The sequence below is a fragment of the Canis lupus genome, chromosome 27, assembly GCF_048164855.1.
Source record: "Canis lupus baileyi chromosome 27, mCanLup2.hap1, whole genome shotgun sequence".
NCBI classification, from domain to species: domain Eukaryota; kingdom Metazoa; phylum Chordata; class Mammalia; order Carnivora; family Canidae; genus Canis; species Canis lupus.
The window spans coordinates 14,864,609-14,881,665 of NC_132864.1; the positions used below are offsets into that span (position 1 = coordinate 14,864,609).

At 37.6% G+C, this 17,057-nt stretch overlaps 1 protein-coding gene across 2 annotated transcripts in view; it reads right to left on the minus strand.

Annotated features, from left to right (window-relative positions):
* PPTC7 (protein phosphatase targeting COQ7) overlaps positions 1-17,057 on the minus strand; it is a 38,239-nt gene that overhangs the window by 8,483 nt on the left and 12,699 nt on the right. For both annotated transcript variants that reach the window (XR_012019202.1, XM_072802499.1), the window contains exons 2-3: positions 7,233-7,412; positions 2,111-2,309 (exon numbers count right to left, since the gene is read on the minus strand). Coding sequence is in view for 1 of the 2 variants with exons in the window: in XM_072802499.1 (XP_072658600.1) it covers positions 2,111-2,309; positions 7,233-7,412 (379 nt within the window). In the remaining variant the exon portion in view is untranslated. The remainder of the gene's footprint in view (positions 1-2,110; positions 2,310-7,232; positions 7,413-17,057) is intronic.

Consider the following 17,057-nt stretch of genomic DNA (forward strand, 5'->3'; position numbering starts at 1 on the left):
AGGAACTTTCACTCACACATTTCTACCACAACCACTTTGTAAACACAGTTACTAAAGGAAAACATGTAAATTAAGGTTAAAATTATATTTTCTAGATAAGAGGAACTAGGTAAAATAGGATGTAAATGCTATCTTGCAGCAGAGGAAAAAGACTGTAAAGCTGATGGAAACCAGGTCGATTTCTTCTGTGGAATAAAGAAAAACAATACAAGATACTTCCCAGTTGCTCAGACTTTGGAAACAAATCAGATTCTAGCAGTTTAGATTAATGACCAGGTTGGCAGCGAAGTTCTATTTTATGCTGAGGTTTTTCTTCCCTAGGAGTGTCCTCTGCTATCCCGCCTGCCGAGGCTCGCTACCATTGGACAGTCTGTCCTCTTCTCCCAACACTCCCACCCATGAGCTTGGTGTTCCGCCAGCTGCAGTTTTGCCCATTTTGATTGAACATACTGTGCCGCTGGAAACTTTTGACTGCACTGAAACACGAGCTGAAGTCACATGCTCACAAGCTGTCTGTGGGTTCCAGGGAAGCAACCTCCACCTCACTGGCAGGCCAGGCAGAGTACTACCCTAATCAGATGGTCCCAAAGATAGTGTGTGAGATATGGCAGGGCAGCTCTAGCACTCAGAAGCCAAACAACAAGAATCAAATAAGGGAAAATTAAAACACTACTCTCTGTAACTGTTAGTTGAACCTGGTATCCACCAAGCCCTTGGGGTTTTGCTTTCTCCTCATTCCAATATGGCTAATATGAATATATATTACAGCCAACTGAAGAAGGGCCTATAGTGAAATATTCCTCCAGTTATGGTAACCTACCCTAACCTGACATAAAAAAAAATGCTTCCTTCTCTCTAAGAGTCAGCAATTGTCTGTCTTTCTCTTTCTTTCTTTTTAAAGATTTTATTTATTTATTCATGAGGGATACAGAGAAAGGCAGAGACATAGGCAGAGGGAGAAGCAGGCTCCGTGCTGGGACCCTGATGCGGGGCTTGATCTGGGGACTCCGGGATCATGACCTGAGCCAAAGGCAGATGCTCAACCACTAAGCCACGTCCCTCAACTTGATAGTTCTTATTAAGCCAGATCTTGAGTGCAAACTAAGATAAAATGGCAGTTGCCACTGCCGTTTTTAAATTTGGAATAAGTATTATATAATTAGGTATTCAGGATTGTCCATCAAAAGTCTATCGTTGGGCACCTGGGTGGCTCAGTGGTTGAGCCTCTGCCTTTGGCTCAGGGTGTGATCCCAGGATCCGGGATCAAGCCCCATATTGGGCTCCTTGCATGGAGCCTGCTTCTCCCTCTGCCTAGGTCTCTGTCTCTCTCTCTTTCTGTGTCTCTCATGAATAAATAAATAAATAAATAAATAAATAAATAAATAAATAAATAAATAAAATCTTTAAAAAAAAAGAACTATTAGGTAGAGACAGTAGGCACTTGCAAGACTACTTCTATTTTTACACAAGGTTCATTACCCATTTAGCAACATTTATGAATCACGGCAAGGTTTGTGCCAGGTCCTATAAAGTTGTTAAAGGCAGAGGAATAGGAGGCTGTCTTAGCTTTACTCTGTACTCTCATCTTAGAAAAGATAAACTGTAAAAGTTGATTCAAAAGAGTAGTTATTGTCTTGAAAATGTCTTGACAATTTAAAAGTTCTATGTGATGCATATAATAGGAGGCCCTGAGAATCAGGAAGTTATTCTGATAAATAAAGCAGATGTCTATTTGAACTCTTCCCTAATAACATATGCAAAATATCGTACAGGCAGTGGCATGCATGGACAATGACTCATTTCTCCAGCACAATTTAACAAATACAACCATATGTTGGTTTTGGTACGAAAAACTGATATTCTGTAAGCTTGAAGAGATTTTCAGTCTTGTCAAATTATTGGGTGTTTATTTGAATTCAACTTGGCTGTAGTAGCCAGCAAAATATCTTTCAAAGTCAAACTAAAAGGTCCTTTTGGTGAGAGTATTCTCGTTGTGCCTTCTTATCTCACATGACAAAAATGCCCATCTCCACTGTAGTTAAGAGGGATGGGAGGAGAATGCAGATGAGCCATGCCCTGCTCACCCTTAATGACCAACAGGGGAGATTACCTGTCACTCAGGACGACTCCTTCGGCTTCAGGTGGTGCAATTGAGAGCTGGAATGGAGTGTTGAAGTAATGCTGCTGCTCATCTGATCGGTGCACAACTTCACCACCCCTGACAACCAGAAAGCCTGAATCACCCAGGTTTGCTGTGTGTAAGCGGTGGCTAGTTCTGTCCAGCACCACGATGCAGGCAGTACTGCTACCTAGAAACAAAAATGATCTCCATTTATTTTCTCTTCCTAGGCTATCTTTGCATCCACATTTTGATTCCATCATCTCAAAAAGCAACATGCCACATTGGAACCTTCTTTGCCTGTCTTAGTCATGCTTCTATCTCCAACAAATAGCAACAGTAACCTGATCAGGGTCAACACGATGGGGTAAGAAAAAGGGATTTATTTATATTATATATAGTATGCAAGCCTCTGAAGTCTGAATTCTTCCATTTGGAAACATAGAAAACAAATAAAAATGGCTGGTATTTAATCATACTATTTCATTTCAGTAGTTCTATAATCTATGCCAAATGCTCAAAAGCATGTTGTGGAGATATTAAGTTTTAATACTTAAATGCCAGAATAAGAATGTTATGTTTTCCTGACATTTCTCATTAGTCACTGGCAGGAAGGCTTCTCTGCAAAATTCACTAAAATTTAAGACAGGGATATAACTACAATTTTTAACCAAATTTCCATCTGTTGAGGTCATGAAGAAACTTCACTGGAGACTCACTATGAAGTGACAAGACCAATTTTCCCAAGTAGCCTATGGAATCATCCTGTTCACTTTATAGAAACTACTGATGTTCAGAGGGAAGAGACCACATTCTAAGCAGAAAGCAAAAAGCTTCTGTGTACCTTTGTAGCCCACAGCTCACATGACCTTCCCAAGACTGAAAAGCTGATGTACAACTAGTAAGACTGCTTTCAAGTACTAAAATTTAAACTTACACCTACAGAAAAAATGGCAAAGTAGAAAAATAAACAGTTCACCAAGAAGTAAATGTAAATGGTAAGTATATGAAAAAAATCATCATCATACTAGTAGCCATTTTGCCTGTTAGTTTAACAAAAGCCAAAAAAGGGTACTGCATGGTGTTGGCAAGAGTCCACGGAACATGCTCTTATTCCATGATGGCAAGAGAATAAAACTACACAGCCTTCTAAAGGGCAGCATAACTTTGAAAAAAGTGCATATCCTCTGATTTAGCAATTCCTAAGAAACAACTAGAGATGTAAACAAAATTAGTACAAAAACACTGTTTAAGATCAAGAAGAACTGAAAACAACCTCAACATCTAAAATTAAGGGACTGGTTAAATAAATTATAGTACATCCATGAAATAGAAGGTTATACGCTATCATATAATACTTGGGAGTATAGACTCGAGTCAGCCTGCCTGCATCTGAATGCTGGCTCTGTTAACTTACTAGCTGTGTGACCTGGGGCAAATTACTTAACCTCTTTGCACCTGTTTCCTCATTTACAAAATAGGGAGAATGTAAAACTAGCTCTTAGTGTTGTTTGTCAGGATAAAATTAGTTAAATCATATTAAACACTTGCAACACATAATAAGTGTTAGCTATTTGGTAGCCACTAAAATTGTTAGAGAAATATACTTGAAAATGGAAGATAAGTGAAACAAGTAGACATCAAGATAGTATTAAAGTTTTCTTAAATAAAAAGTATTATCAACTTAAACTGTACATCAAAAAAAGTAAAATTTAATGTAATTAAAAAAATAAATAAACCAACAGTAGGCAAAAGCTAAATCGTTAAGATGACTGTTAAAAGCAAAACAAAAGAAACAGGCTGTGGAACCAGCTGTGTTAAATCCCAGGGCTCCGTCGTTTTCTAGCTGTGTGATGGTGGGCAAGTCACTTATTCTTTCTAGGGCTCAGTTTCTTTCCAACAAAATAGGAAATAAAAGCAAAAGAACCTACCTCACGGGGCCTGCTGTAAGCACAGTTTCACAATTCCTATTACCATTATTATTATTTTTTAAGATTTTATTGATTCATTCATGAGAGACACACAAAGAGAGGCAGAGACATAGGCAGAGGGAGAAGCAGGCTCTCTGCGGGAAACCTGATGTGGGACTCGTTCCTAGCACCCCGGGATCACGCCCTGAGCCAAACACAGATGCTCAACTGCTAAGTCACCCAGGAGTCCCCCATTACCATTATTCTATGCACAAACATACATGAAAGAAAAATCAGGGAGCATAATCACTAAAATATTAGTAGTCGTCTTAATAGAATTATGGAAAATTTGTTATTAATTTTCCTTGATGAAAATGTGTAAAATATAAAAACACTTAAATTTAAGCATTTATCTCATCACAACATTCAGAAATTCCATTTTCTTGTTATCTAACCTGATAGCCTAATGCTAAGCTATCTAGTCTCTACCCATCAAACATCAGAGAAAAACACAGTACTGTAACTAACTAGTGCCAGATAACCTGCTGCATAGCTTATGTTAGAGGTAAGATCACCAATTACCCTTCCTTCCTAACTCAATGCACAAAAACTCTAATCATTTTTCATTAATAGAATCACCACACAAAAGATCTTCTAAAGCTGATGGGATTAATCTGAGGAAGAAAAATGACAGATAAGTAGCAGAGCCCTGAAAATCCTGGGGCAGGAAGGACTTGTGTTGATTCATTATTACTCACTGACATACTCAGGCTATCATTTTGCTACCCCAGTGGCTGTCACCGTCACCCACTGAGTTAGAGTCAAAACGGTCCTTGTGAATGACACAGCTTTAATATGCAAAGCGGCACCAATGAAGGCAAGTTCAGCCTTACAGAATCATGTAGGCTTGGAGTGTATACTCCTCCTCTGCCTCTTCAAATAATTGCAGTGTGCACATGGCTAAGGCCCTGAGAGCCTAATACTGGGAGAAGAACTCATTATCCTTATGTACTTAGAGAGGAACAAGCAGGAAAAGAAGAAAAGAAGTGTTGAGAACTACAGTGTCAGATGTTCAGACCATTGACCAATACAGAAAGGAACCCAAAATGAAAATATTTTTATCACTGGGCTCTAATTTTGTAAACTGTGAAACCTTTTGTGCAGCAGAGAAAGAAGGAACCTTATTAGGATTGACCCCTCAATTCTTAAGATATATTGGCTCCATAAGATTTAACTCCATTTAAGGGTTTCTGATGTCAATCCAGATCTAAAAGCAGCAAGAGATTCTCAAGAAATATGTGGTTGACCTTTATATTGGAATTGTGTTATAGGCTTTTTTGCAATTGCAGATTAAAAGAAAGACAACTTAATCTTGTAAAGTTATCATTTGCAATTATATCTGAGGTTCAATAAGGCTGTTTTTGCCAAAAAATGCTTTAGTTACAAACAGGTCAGAGGTATGTGTGTTAGGTGAGAGAAGTGTATATATGTCAAACATAGTAATGAAGGATTATTTCAACATGTCTTTTAGGAGAAAAAAAATGATTATAATATTCAGCATAAGAAAACTTCTAGTAAGTCCTTAAATTTATTTTAAGATTTCCAAACTACATGAGTGTAGACAGGAAAGGAAGGAGGGATAAGGAAGAAACACAGCAAAAAAGGAAGCTTTCAAAGTGCAAAATTAGGACAGGTGTTTTCCAACTGCTTTTTCAGTAAATGGATAAGGGGGTTGTCAGCAGAGAACTCATGGGAACATGTGAGAGCTGGGACCCAGAATCTGTGTCTATAGGCTCTTTGTTAGATGTAAGACTATTAGATAGTATTCTACAATGTCCTCTTTCCCTCAACATGTTTCTGAATATTGCCTGAAGCTTTGAGTTGTTCCTTTTCATAAAAAAAAAATCCCTCCATTTAACAAATGAAACAAGGGGGTCAAAGGTTAAGTAGTTTGCCCAAAGTCATATTGCAAGTAGACAGAGAGGTGCTAAAAATAGAATCTAGGATGTTTCACTGTGCCAGGCAAGCTCCAGATTGCATGTCCAAAATAGCGGATTAAGACAAAGCGGTATACTGAAACCTCAAGACAAGGTTTCCCTTCAGTTAGAAGGAAAACAAAGCTGATTAGTCACAGCACAGAGACAGAAGATGGCAGTGTGATAGAAAGAACCCCTTCTTGTAAAAGATTTAAATCGAAGGCAAAATTTTACAACAAGGAGATACCATTAACACTGAACAGAGGTTGATTTTCCATGTGGATGGTGACAGGGAGGGAGGCTACTTCTAGTAAGATGCTGGCAATAAGCAGAAACTTAATAACACCCTTCTGAGAGCCTGCTCAGAAGGCTGGGTAAGTTGTTGGGTTAAGTTCCCAGGAAACCATTTAACAAACAAACGTAGAAGCCTAGCCAAAGATGCTCCATTAGCATACCAGATAAACACACACTGGGTATTTGGAAGTTTTCCAATACAAGATTAACGGGGATCTATTTTGTGCCATGCTATTTCATAGACTTATCAGCTACCTGCTAGCAGTCTGGGGTGCCATCTGCAACTTGAACTCTCCAACTTAATTTTACATACCAGATACCATTCTCTTTCTTCCTCCCTGGGAGAGAACCACTATCCTGAATTATACAACCACTTTTCTTTCTTCTTTTATCATATTTTGGAATCCCTGAACAATATGGTTTTACTTTTTTATGTTTCTGAATTTGAAAATGGAGTCTGTTAGGTGGTATTCTGCAATGTTCTATTTTCTCTCAATAACATGTTCCTGAGCATTGCATGCAGCTTTAAGTCTTTCCCTTTCAAAATGTGTTTTTCTACAATAAATGGACTTTTTAGGTTGTTCCCATTTTTCTGCTGTTATAAGCAATATTACTATGAACATAGTTGTACCTATCTTAATACACAGATATGCAAGTTTCTCTAGTCTAAAGGTATAAACCTAGAAGTGGAACTGCTAGGGCATACTATCTATTTACACTTAACTTTATTCTGTAATTCCAAATTGGCTATACCTATTTACATTTCCTCAAAGCAGTAGTATGTATTCTGGTATGCTCACAGCTTCTCATTCAAACTCTGTTTAATAAAGAGCTTCAGAAAAAAAGCTGGGCAGCTAAGTGATTTTTTTCATTTTGTTGTTAACCATCTCTTGAGCTTCTTTACAAAGGAAAACACATAGTATATCTACTTACCAAGCAAAGGTACTTTATTTTGCAGCAACTCACAGTAGCTTGTAGTAAGGATTCCAATGGGATTACTCGGGACAAATCGTCCTTCTTTTACTAACCGTTCACATGTCCGCATTAAAGTCCCTGAGAACTGAGACGGATCAACTCCATAGTCTCTCCATCCTCCTACACCATCTGCAACTCCTAAAAACAAAACAAAACAAAATTACATTAAAAGGATGCTCTTGCTGACTTCCCAGGAATTCTTATCTCTGTCTTAACAGTTAATTTTCCTACTATGCTAGTACCTAAATTTACCCTGAAATTCAGAATGAGAAGTGCCCAAATTTAATGTATTATACACACTAATACTCTTAATCCTTATTTTCTACTTAGAATTTGATCTTTCATATGTTGATGAATAAATATGTGAGCTACCACAGGGTGACATTGCCTACTAGCCAAGAGTTCAATTTCAGCAAGATTATCATCTTTGTATAGAAATATTATTTATTGGGACGCCTGGGGGGCTCCGTGGTTGAGCATCTGCCTTCGGCTCAGGGCGTGATCCCAGAATCCTGGGATGGAGTCCTACACTGAGCTGCCTCCATGGAGCCTCCTTCTCCCTCTGCCGGTATCTCTGCCCCTCTCTCTGTGTCTCTCGTGAATAATAAATAAAATATTAAAAAAAATTTACTTATTAATCTTTGTTCAATTTTATAAGAATGTAAACTGATTTTTTTTTTTAAAGTGCTGATACTAAATACAGCTAGCCAGAGCTGGCAATCATTTAGAATATCCAACACAGCAAACTTTAATTTCAAATTTTGGTCAGTAACTGTGAAATAAAGAAAAAAATTAAAAACATACCCCATCCTCTTTACTCCTCTTTCAGAGGCAATCTCTATCCTTTCTGAACAGGCTTGCACTAAACACAACAGCCACTACCAAACAGGACTACTGAGCCTTTGAAATGGTGCTGATCCAAATTAAGAAGTCCTCAAAAGTATAAAATACATATTGGATTTTGAAAACTTAGTAAAAAATATTTTGGATATAATGTACTAAAGGTTAAAATTAATTTCACCTGTTTCTATTTTTAACTAATGCAAATACTAGGAAATTTAAAATGACATGTGTGGTTCACATTGTATTTCTATTGGATAGCAATGGTAAAGAGATTTTACAGGTCCATAGAGCTGTTGATGAGTTCAGAGTCTCCACAAGACTCCTTTACCAAGAGGAAACTAGTGTTCAAGAAAGTAAGATATCAAAAGTCAATATCATACTATCTCCTATTCAACCCCTTGCAAAACACTAAGCTAGTTGTTCAACATTAAAATCAATTTCTGTTTACTAAATTCAAACAAACTGAGGGAACTAAGAGATCAGATATATACATTATTAAGGATTTAAATGACTATATATGAACCTTTCTGGAAGGACCTATAAGAAGTATTGATAGTAGTTTTGGAAATAAAAGACTGAAAGTGATCAATGAACAAATGGGGAGATTTTAACTTTTTACCTCATACTGTTCTACATTGTTTGACATCTAATTTTATAATGATCATGTACTGATTTTATAATTAAAATTAAAATATTGGATGCCTGGGTGGCTCAATGATTGAGCACCTGCCTTTGGCTCAGGGTGTGATCCCAGAGTCCCGGGATGGAGTTCCACATCAGGCTTCCTGCATGGAGCCTGCTTCTCCCTCTGCTTATGTCTCTGCCTTTTTCTCTTTGTGTTTCTCATGAATAAATAAATAAAAGCTTAAAAAAATAAAAACATTAATTAGGAATTTTATAATTTTTAAGGTTTGCTGAACATTAAACATCCACCCCACATCATATTCAACCTTTCATACACATTTTAAAGAACCTGTTTTTTTTTTTTTAAAGATTTATTTATTTATTCAGAAAGAGAGAGAGAGAGAGAGAGGCAGAGGGAGAAGCAAGCTCCATGCAGGGAGTCCACTGTGGGACTCGATCCCAGGACTCCAGGATCATGTCCTGGGCCGAAGTCAGGCACTAAACCGCTGAGGCACACAGGGATCCCCCAAATCTGGAAATTCTTAAGAGAATTTAAGATAGTTTAATAGACGCTTCTTTTGAGAAATATTATGGGTAAAATTTCACCATTATTTTATTTATTTTATTTTTTAAAGATTTAATTTTTAAGTAATCTCTATACCCAACATGGGGCTGGAACTCACAACCAAGAGCTGCGTGCTTCACCAAATAAGCCAGTCAGGCACCCCTCACTATTATTTTAAATGCAACAATTTGTGTTAAAATACAGAATGCAATTATAATCCTTGCAATTCCATCTGATGAATCATTCATTCTTTTCAAATGACTGCCTGCCTGAGGAAAGAATTTCTCTTTAACCAGTCTCTAATCTAAGAGCCACAATTTATTTTAAATACAAAGTGGTTTCATCTACAAATGCCCTTTACAAGAAAACCATTAAAATCTGAGATAATGTTGAGAGTTGATCCTGGCACTCACTAAATAATCTGTCAGCAGGTTATAGAGTCTGACCTGACACAGCCCTTCAACATTAATCAGATTTCTCCCAGAATAGAGTGTAACCTTTCAAGCACCTGTTTGCTTTTCTATGGGAAAAAGATACCCGGCAAAGCTCCACTGGTGAACTCTTTTAAGGGGAAAAATGAGATCCAAAAAGCATATGAACTGTTCAATAAAGCTGTGGGAAAAAGGCCTTAGTATACATAAATAATTTACTTACAAAGAACAAGTTATATAATAGGAAGAGTCCTATTTGGGATTAGAATTAGGCTAAAACCAGAATAACCTACCACAGGTACATTTGAAACCTAGTCTAATTCATATTAGGCAGTTATTTCTACAAGGAAATGAGTATTTCCTCTCATGCAGAAGCAAAAGCTTCTATCCATAAAAGGAGAACACCTTTTAAACCGTGGAATTAATTTAGAAATAGAGAAATTTCATTCAGAATACATTTCAAAGGTAAAGAAAACAACTGTTAAAGGAGAGACTGCTTAAGATACCAAAGATATGAAACAGTGCAGAATGAATATCCCTAAGAGCAAATGGAGGCCACATTAAATACTAGGAATAGAGAACTGAGGGAGACACATCCTGCCTGTGAGAAGCTCATCTTCTCTAGTGGGCAGTGACTACTCACATAGGAACTAGACAAACAGCTCCCATAAATGCTGCTATAGGGGGGGTAAAGAACAAATGGTTAATGCTATACGGGGCACTGTGGGAATGGAGCAAGCCTTTGTTTAAGAAAAAGCATACAGATTAGGCCCTGGAAGGTAAATCAGATTTCCACAGGCAAGGGAGAGTAGTAACAGGAAAAGAATGGCGGGCAATTAGGTGTGGCTGGGGTTTGGGTAAGTGCTGAGAAGTTGAAAAATGCAGGACAGATGCTGAAGTTGTGGAGGGCCAAAAACTGTGATCCAGGAACTTAATTTTTTAAAAAAGATTTATTTAAGAGAAAGAGAGAGAGAAAAAAAAAAGAGAGAAAGAGAGAGCACAAGCGGGGCGGGGTGGGGGAGGGGAGGGGCCAAGGGAGAGAGAAATCCTCAAGCCGACTCCCTGCTGAGCATGTGAGCCTGACTGTGGGGCTCAATCCCAGGACCAAGATCATGATAGAGCCGAAATCAGGAGTTGAGTGCTTAACCAGCTGAGCCACCCAGTCACCCCTATGATCCAAGAATTTTAAACTTTATTTTTTTTGAAGATTTTATTTATTTATTCATGAGAGACAGAGAGAGAGACAGACAGACAGACAGAGGCAGAGACACAGGTGGAGGGAGAAGCAGGCTCCATGCAGGGAGCCCAAAGTGGGACTTGAACCTGGGACTCCAGGATCATGCCCTGGGCCGAAGGCATGCGCCAAACTGCTGAGCCACCCAGGCGTCCCGAATTTTAAACTTTATGCTATAGACTTGTGCTTTCTGATATGGAAGCCAATAGACAGATGTGCCTATTGAGTTAGAAATGTGGCTAGTTTGGACTGAGATGTGCTGTTAAATGTAAAACACACTGGATTCCAAAATGTAGTACGAAAAAAATTGTAAAATATTTTAGTGATAGGTTTATACTGACTAGATTGAAAAATCATAGATATAGTGGGTTAAATATATATATTAATTAAAATTAACTGCATCTGTTTCATTTTACTCTCTTAAATGTAGCTACTAGAAAATTTAAATTACACATGTAGTTTACAGTATATTTCTATTGGACACTACTGCTATAGACAATAAAAAGTCATCAAGGTTTCTGGGTAGAAGTGATATAATCCAATCTATCTCTTAAATATTAAAAAAAATTTTTTTTAAAGATTTTAGAGGAAAAAAGAGACAGCAACAACGCACGTGCACATGGGGGAAGGGGCAGAGGGAGAGAATCCCCAAGCAGACTCCCTACACAGAGGAGCCCCACACAGGCCACAACCCAGGAGATCGTGACCTCAGCAGACACCAAGAGTTGGACACTCAACCGACAGCCACCCAGGTGGCCCTCTAACCTGTATTTTAGAAAAATAATCCTGATAGCAGTGGAGAGAATGGGTTGGGAAGAGTTTGGAGGTCAAGCATCAGCTGAGAGATTTTTAGGTTAGAGGTAGCAAGAAAAATAGAATAATCACTGGAGGGCAGCCCAGGTGGCTCAGTGGTTTAGCACCGCCTTCAGCCCAGAGTATGATCCTGGAGACCCAGGATCAAGTCCCACATTGGGCTCCCTGCATGGAGCCTGCTTCTCCCTTTCTGTCTCTGCCTCTCTCTCTCTCTCTGATGAATAAATAAAATCTTAAAAAAAAAAAAAAAGAATAATCACTGGAAATACAAAGAAATGAATACAGAAAGATACCTGGACTTGATATCAATATATTTTATATCAATAGGTTTCTGGATTTCAGGAATGAGTATTGATTAGATGATTCCCCAGTTGGGAAAGGGGTGGAAATGCCTTTGGAAAATACTGAATTCTGTCTTGGGTATGCAGTTTTAGGCATCAGAAGGACATTTTTGTGGAAATGTTCTGTATGAAGTCAGGAACTCTGAGTCTGCAACTAGGAAGGCAATCGGAGCAAGATATTTGACAAAGGTCGGGTGCTGACACTATTAGGGGTGGGTGACAGGCTCAGGGAGCATAGTTATAAATTCAAGAAGTGGGGATCTTAGGAATGAAAATTCCTAGCCAAATAGCTCATTTGTGAATTGCATCTTATCCCAGGCATCAAATTACAATCACAGATATGATAATTGATTGAGTTTAAGGAAGTATCCAGTTTGGCACAATGATATAATGTTTTTAGAGGTGAAAAGAGGTGAGGCTGCAAAGATAGGCTGAGTTAATAACTGGGAGGACATTGAATGCCAAGAGAGAGTTTACACTGAATATAGAAGCTATTTCCTTTAATTCACTGTAATCATCTTATGTCTCCATTAATAACATTCTGTCAGCATACGTCTAGCTTAAGTGTTTCCTTTGACCCAAAAATCCAATTAAAATCATTATTAGATTAAGATAATGGTTACATATCTGAAATAGTCAAGCCAAAGGCTGACAGGAGACTATAGAGTACAGATAATTCCGTTAGGTGTATTATTTGCATAGAAATGTCAATTTTATGAGGTGGGAGATAACCAGAAAATATACATGATAATTACAATTTTTCACATAATATTTTGGTTAAGTTTCTCATAGACTATTTTTCTAAAGTGAAGAGTTAAGAGAAAAGGAGAAAGGATAATTCTGGTTTCCCATCATTTAAGTGTATCTTTTTATAAAAAAAAAAAATTCTAAAAGTAACAGCCAATTTTCATTTTTCTAATTAACACACTTTTGTCTTTGCCTTAGTTATAATCATCTAAAAACAAAATTTTGCTGCACTTTAAAAATCATTTAGCTTTTTATTAAACTCAGAATTTTATTTACTAGCTTTGTTCTATGCCAAAAGATGAAGGAAAAAAGGTTTGGTGAGTTGAAATTGTGGAAGCTTAAAAATCCCATTTTTCCAATTACTTATAATCACCTAACTGTGTAGCTGCAAAAGGCTCACCCTGAAAGACTAAGCCAACATTAGCCTGTGTCTCTCTAGCATTGTCCTCCATCATTAGCCATGAGCATCATTGCCATTCTTAAGCCCTTCTACATTATCTTCAGACTGACATACAATTAGTTAAAAAGCAAACATTTTCCAGAAGAAAGTAATACCTAGAGAATAAATTAAGTTTCAATTTTAATATATGTATCAGTAAAAAAAATTGACAATTTTATTTTATCCAAAACTAGATTCTGGCAGAATTGTGAATACTAAATCGTATCCAAAGGTAATAGCTTTATTGCTTGCATCTTTGATGATCTCAAGGCACTTTAGATTGAGCCTCACACTCTAATGAAGCAAGACAGTTCTATTGTTTTTCCATCAGTGAAACATCTATCTACTAGGATGGGTACTTGATAGTGAATTGAAATTCCAGAAGAGAAACTGAGTAAGAATATGGCTGGATCACAAGAGCTGAAAAAGGAGGGATAAAGATATCTGGTTTTAAACTTTCTGCAGCAAGTATTCATCTAAATAAAGCACTGGCTAGGTGGTATTTACTGCAGTGCTACAGCGAGCTTCTTTTCAGATGAAAAGGTTCTTCTTCAAATACTATAGTGTTCTCAGAGCCAACCTTATTTGTCTAGAGTCATCACAACATGAAGCTCTATAACTAAAGAAAAATGAGATCAGAGTATAAACTCAATTTCTATCAAATAGAACAGATCATATTTGTATCAACATTGCTAAAGCCTCAACTATTTGGGCATTAAGAACACTCCCTTGTGATTCAGGACTGTGAAATGTTGTATCTGCAAATAATTATCCCAATGGGAACAAAAAGCAGGATTACTGGAGAAAAAATTCAACAGTTGAGTTATTCAGAAAAGTACAATTTGCTTTGACTAACGGTCCTTTCAGTTCTCTACAGGTGAAATTATATAGATTATGATGTTTCTCTTGCTTTAACAAGCAAGTGAGGGACACCTGGGTGGCTCAGTGGTTGAGTGTCTGCCTTTGGTTCAGTGTGTGATCACGGAGCAGGATGGAATTCCGCATTGGGCTCCCAGTAGGGAGCCTGCTTATCCCTCTGCCTGTGTCTCTGCCTGTGTGTGTGTGTCTCAAGAATAAATAAATAAAATCTTAAAAAAAAAAAGCAAGTGATATATTCCCTTTGCAAAGTTTCCCCAAAGCAACCATTCTGCATTAATCACAATGAAACTTGCTTCTTGTGATTCTGCAGAGATCGAGTCTATGTCAAGAACTCAGGATCTCTAAGCAGAACAGCTAACTCAAAAGCTGAGGCAATGAAACTCAAAGAGTGGAAAGGAAGAAAGGTTCAATCCCGTAATAAAATGTGTGAAAGTGGAACCTATAAACAAAACTCAAATTCTGCTAAATGGAACTGTCTGAAGCAGTTAACAAAACTCAAATAAGGATTCCAAAGGAATAAATGGTCCATTTTATGTTACACAATTTCAAACAAAATAGCTATTCCTTTCTAGTTTAGTAAACAATTACTTCATAATTAATTAAATTAAAATGTATACACATACATACACTCATACCTACTGTCCAGAATACTTCATTATCTAGAGACAGTAACTTCCAGACTATTGTGTGCAGTTGTTTTGCCTTAAAAAAAAGCAGTGAAAAATGCTGGAAAGAGGATAAGGAAATGATAGTGTGAAGGCAAAGAAACTCAAAGTCACACTTTCTTTTTTTGTAAAAGATTTATTTTATTTTAGAGAGAGAGAGTGAATGAGAGCAAACGGGAGGCGGGGGGGGGGGAGGGAAAGGAATCCCAAGCAGACTCAATTTCACAACCCAGAGATCATGACCTGAGCCAAAACCAAGAATCAGACACTTAACCAAATGAGCTGCCCAGGTGCCCCCAAAGCCAACCTTTTTATTTATTTATTTTTTAAATTTGTATTTATTTATGATAGTCACACACACACACACACACACACACACAGAGAGAGAGAGAGAGAGAGAGAGGCAGAGACATAAGCAGGCTCCATGCACCGGGAGCCCGACGTGGGATTCGATCCCGGGTCTCCAGGATCGCGCCCTGGGCCAAAGGCAGGCGCTAAACCGTTGCGCCACCCAGGGATCCCAAGCCAACCTTTTTAAAATAAAAACGTTCTTCCTCTAACTTTAGTTCTGTTTAAATACCAAACACTTAAATTGGAACATCTGGCTCAATGTGGCCTGGAGACCTTGATAGACTTGGGTAGGAATCATACCTTCTCACCACATAAACTGAAGAGTTGAAGGTGAAGTCATAGAAAAAGTCACTTCACTCCTTTCTGAGCTGCAACAGTATCTTCCTCAAATGCTAAATGCTGTTAGCAATGCTTTCTGAACAGAAGGAAACAACAGGTAAATCATGGGCTTACACTTATTGTGAATTATGGACAGTATGGGCAAGTCCTTGGTGTGTTATAGAATTAAGTGCTTCTATTAAAGCCGGGGCTCCTGTTAGTTTCTAGATATTAGAAAATGTTATAGAACACCTAATAATTTAACATTTAAGTAAGAAAATAACAGCAATTAAAGTCTAGCTATCTGATGTGTACCTACTTATACTGGCCCTTTAGGCTAAGGGAGAATTTTGCCTTCTGTTTATAAGATTAGATCTAGAATTCTGGTCTTGAAGGTTAACCTAATATTTATGACAATTAAGCTATATATCCTTGACCTAACCCCAAAGAGGGTACTATTTACTCCCCTGCTTTTCTCATCCCTCTATAAAAATAAAAGCTGGCCTTCACTAAAATACCACCCTCTGGGAGAGGTTAAGAGTCAAATGTACCCCTGGCACAGACACTCTTTTTTTTAAAAACGAGAACACAATTTCTTGAATAAGCCTGCCAAGTGGAGAACTGTCCTTTATTTTCTAAATACTAATTATATTTTTTCCCTACATGCTGTTAATTTAATTAATGATTACTGAGTGGTAGGACCAGGTTTTTTCTTCTTTTTATTTTCCACATTTCCCATTTTTCAATAATGAGTATGTATGTTACCTTTATGGAAGGGATTATAAAAACTAAATAAATCCAGTTAGGATTTATTTATACTTATATTCAATATGAAAGTTATTCAACACAGTTTACTGAACCTTTTCTATATGCATGACACTGTACTGAAAAACAGCTAAAGGGATTTACATATAATAAAAGTTCCTGCTCCTGGAGCTTAAAATCAAGCAGTAGTAACTGTGGTAGGGGAAAGAGGTTTGGAGAGGTTTACGATAAATGGCTCTAAATATGCATCAATAAAAACTACAGTAACAAGATCATCTTCTTATATCTAGCTAAAGGAATCAGGAAAAGTATTCATGGAGAAAAGTACCTTATATGAGCCTTAAGGATGAAAACATGAGTAATGAGGGAGAAGGCTGAGGATAGAGGCAATTTGGGCAGTTCCTTAAGATTCTGACTAATATGGATATAGTACAATAATAAAAGGTGAGGTTACAGCTCTAAGAGCAGAGAAACCTGACCTCCAGGTAAATGCCTATTACATTCCTGCCAGGAACCTCCAACCAGCAATCAGTCCAAATGATGTACTGCAGGAGTTCAGGCATAAAGGAGTTCCCCAGAAGGAAAGGGCTGGCCCTGAAGCCACTGAAGTCCCTATGGCCCACTGAACTAGTTCAACTGAGGCCTTTATTTGGTTTAATGAAGGGGCTTTGCTCAACTATTAGCCTAGGAATAGCTAAGTCAAAGTACTACTCAGATTCAGTAAATTTAGATCACATCAATAAAACCAAGTTTTAAATGGTCATTTGA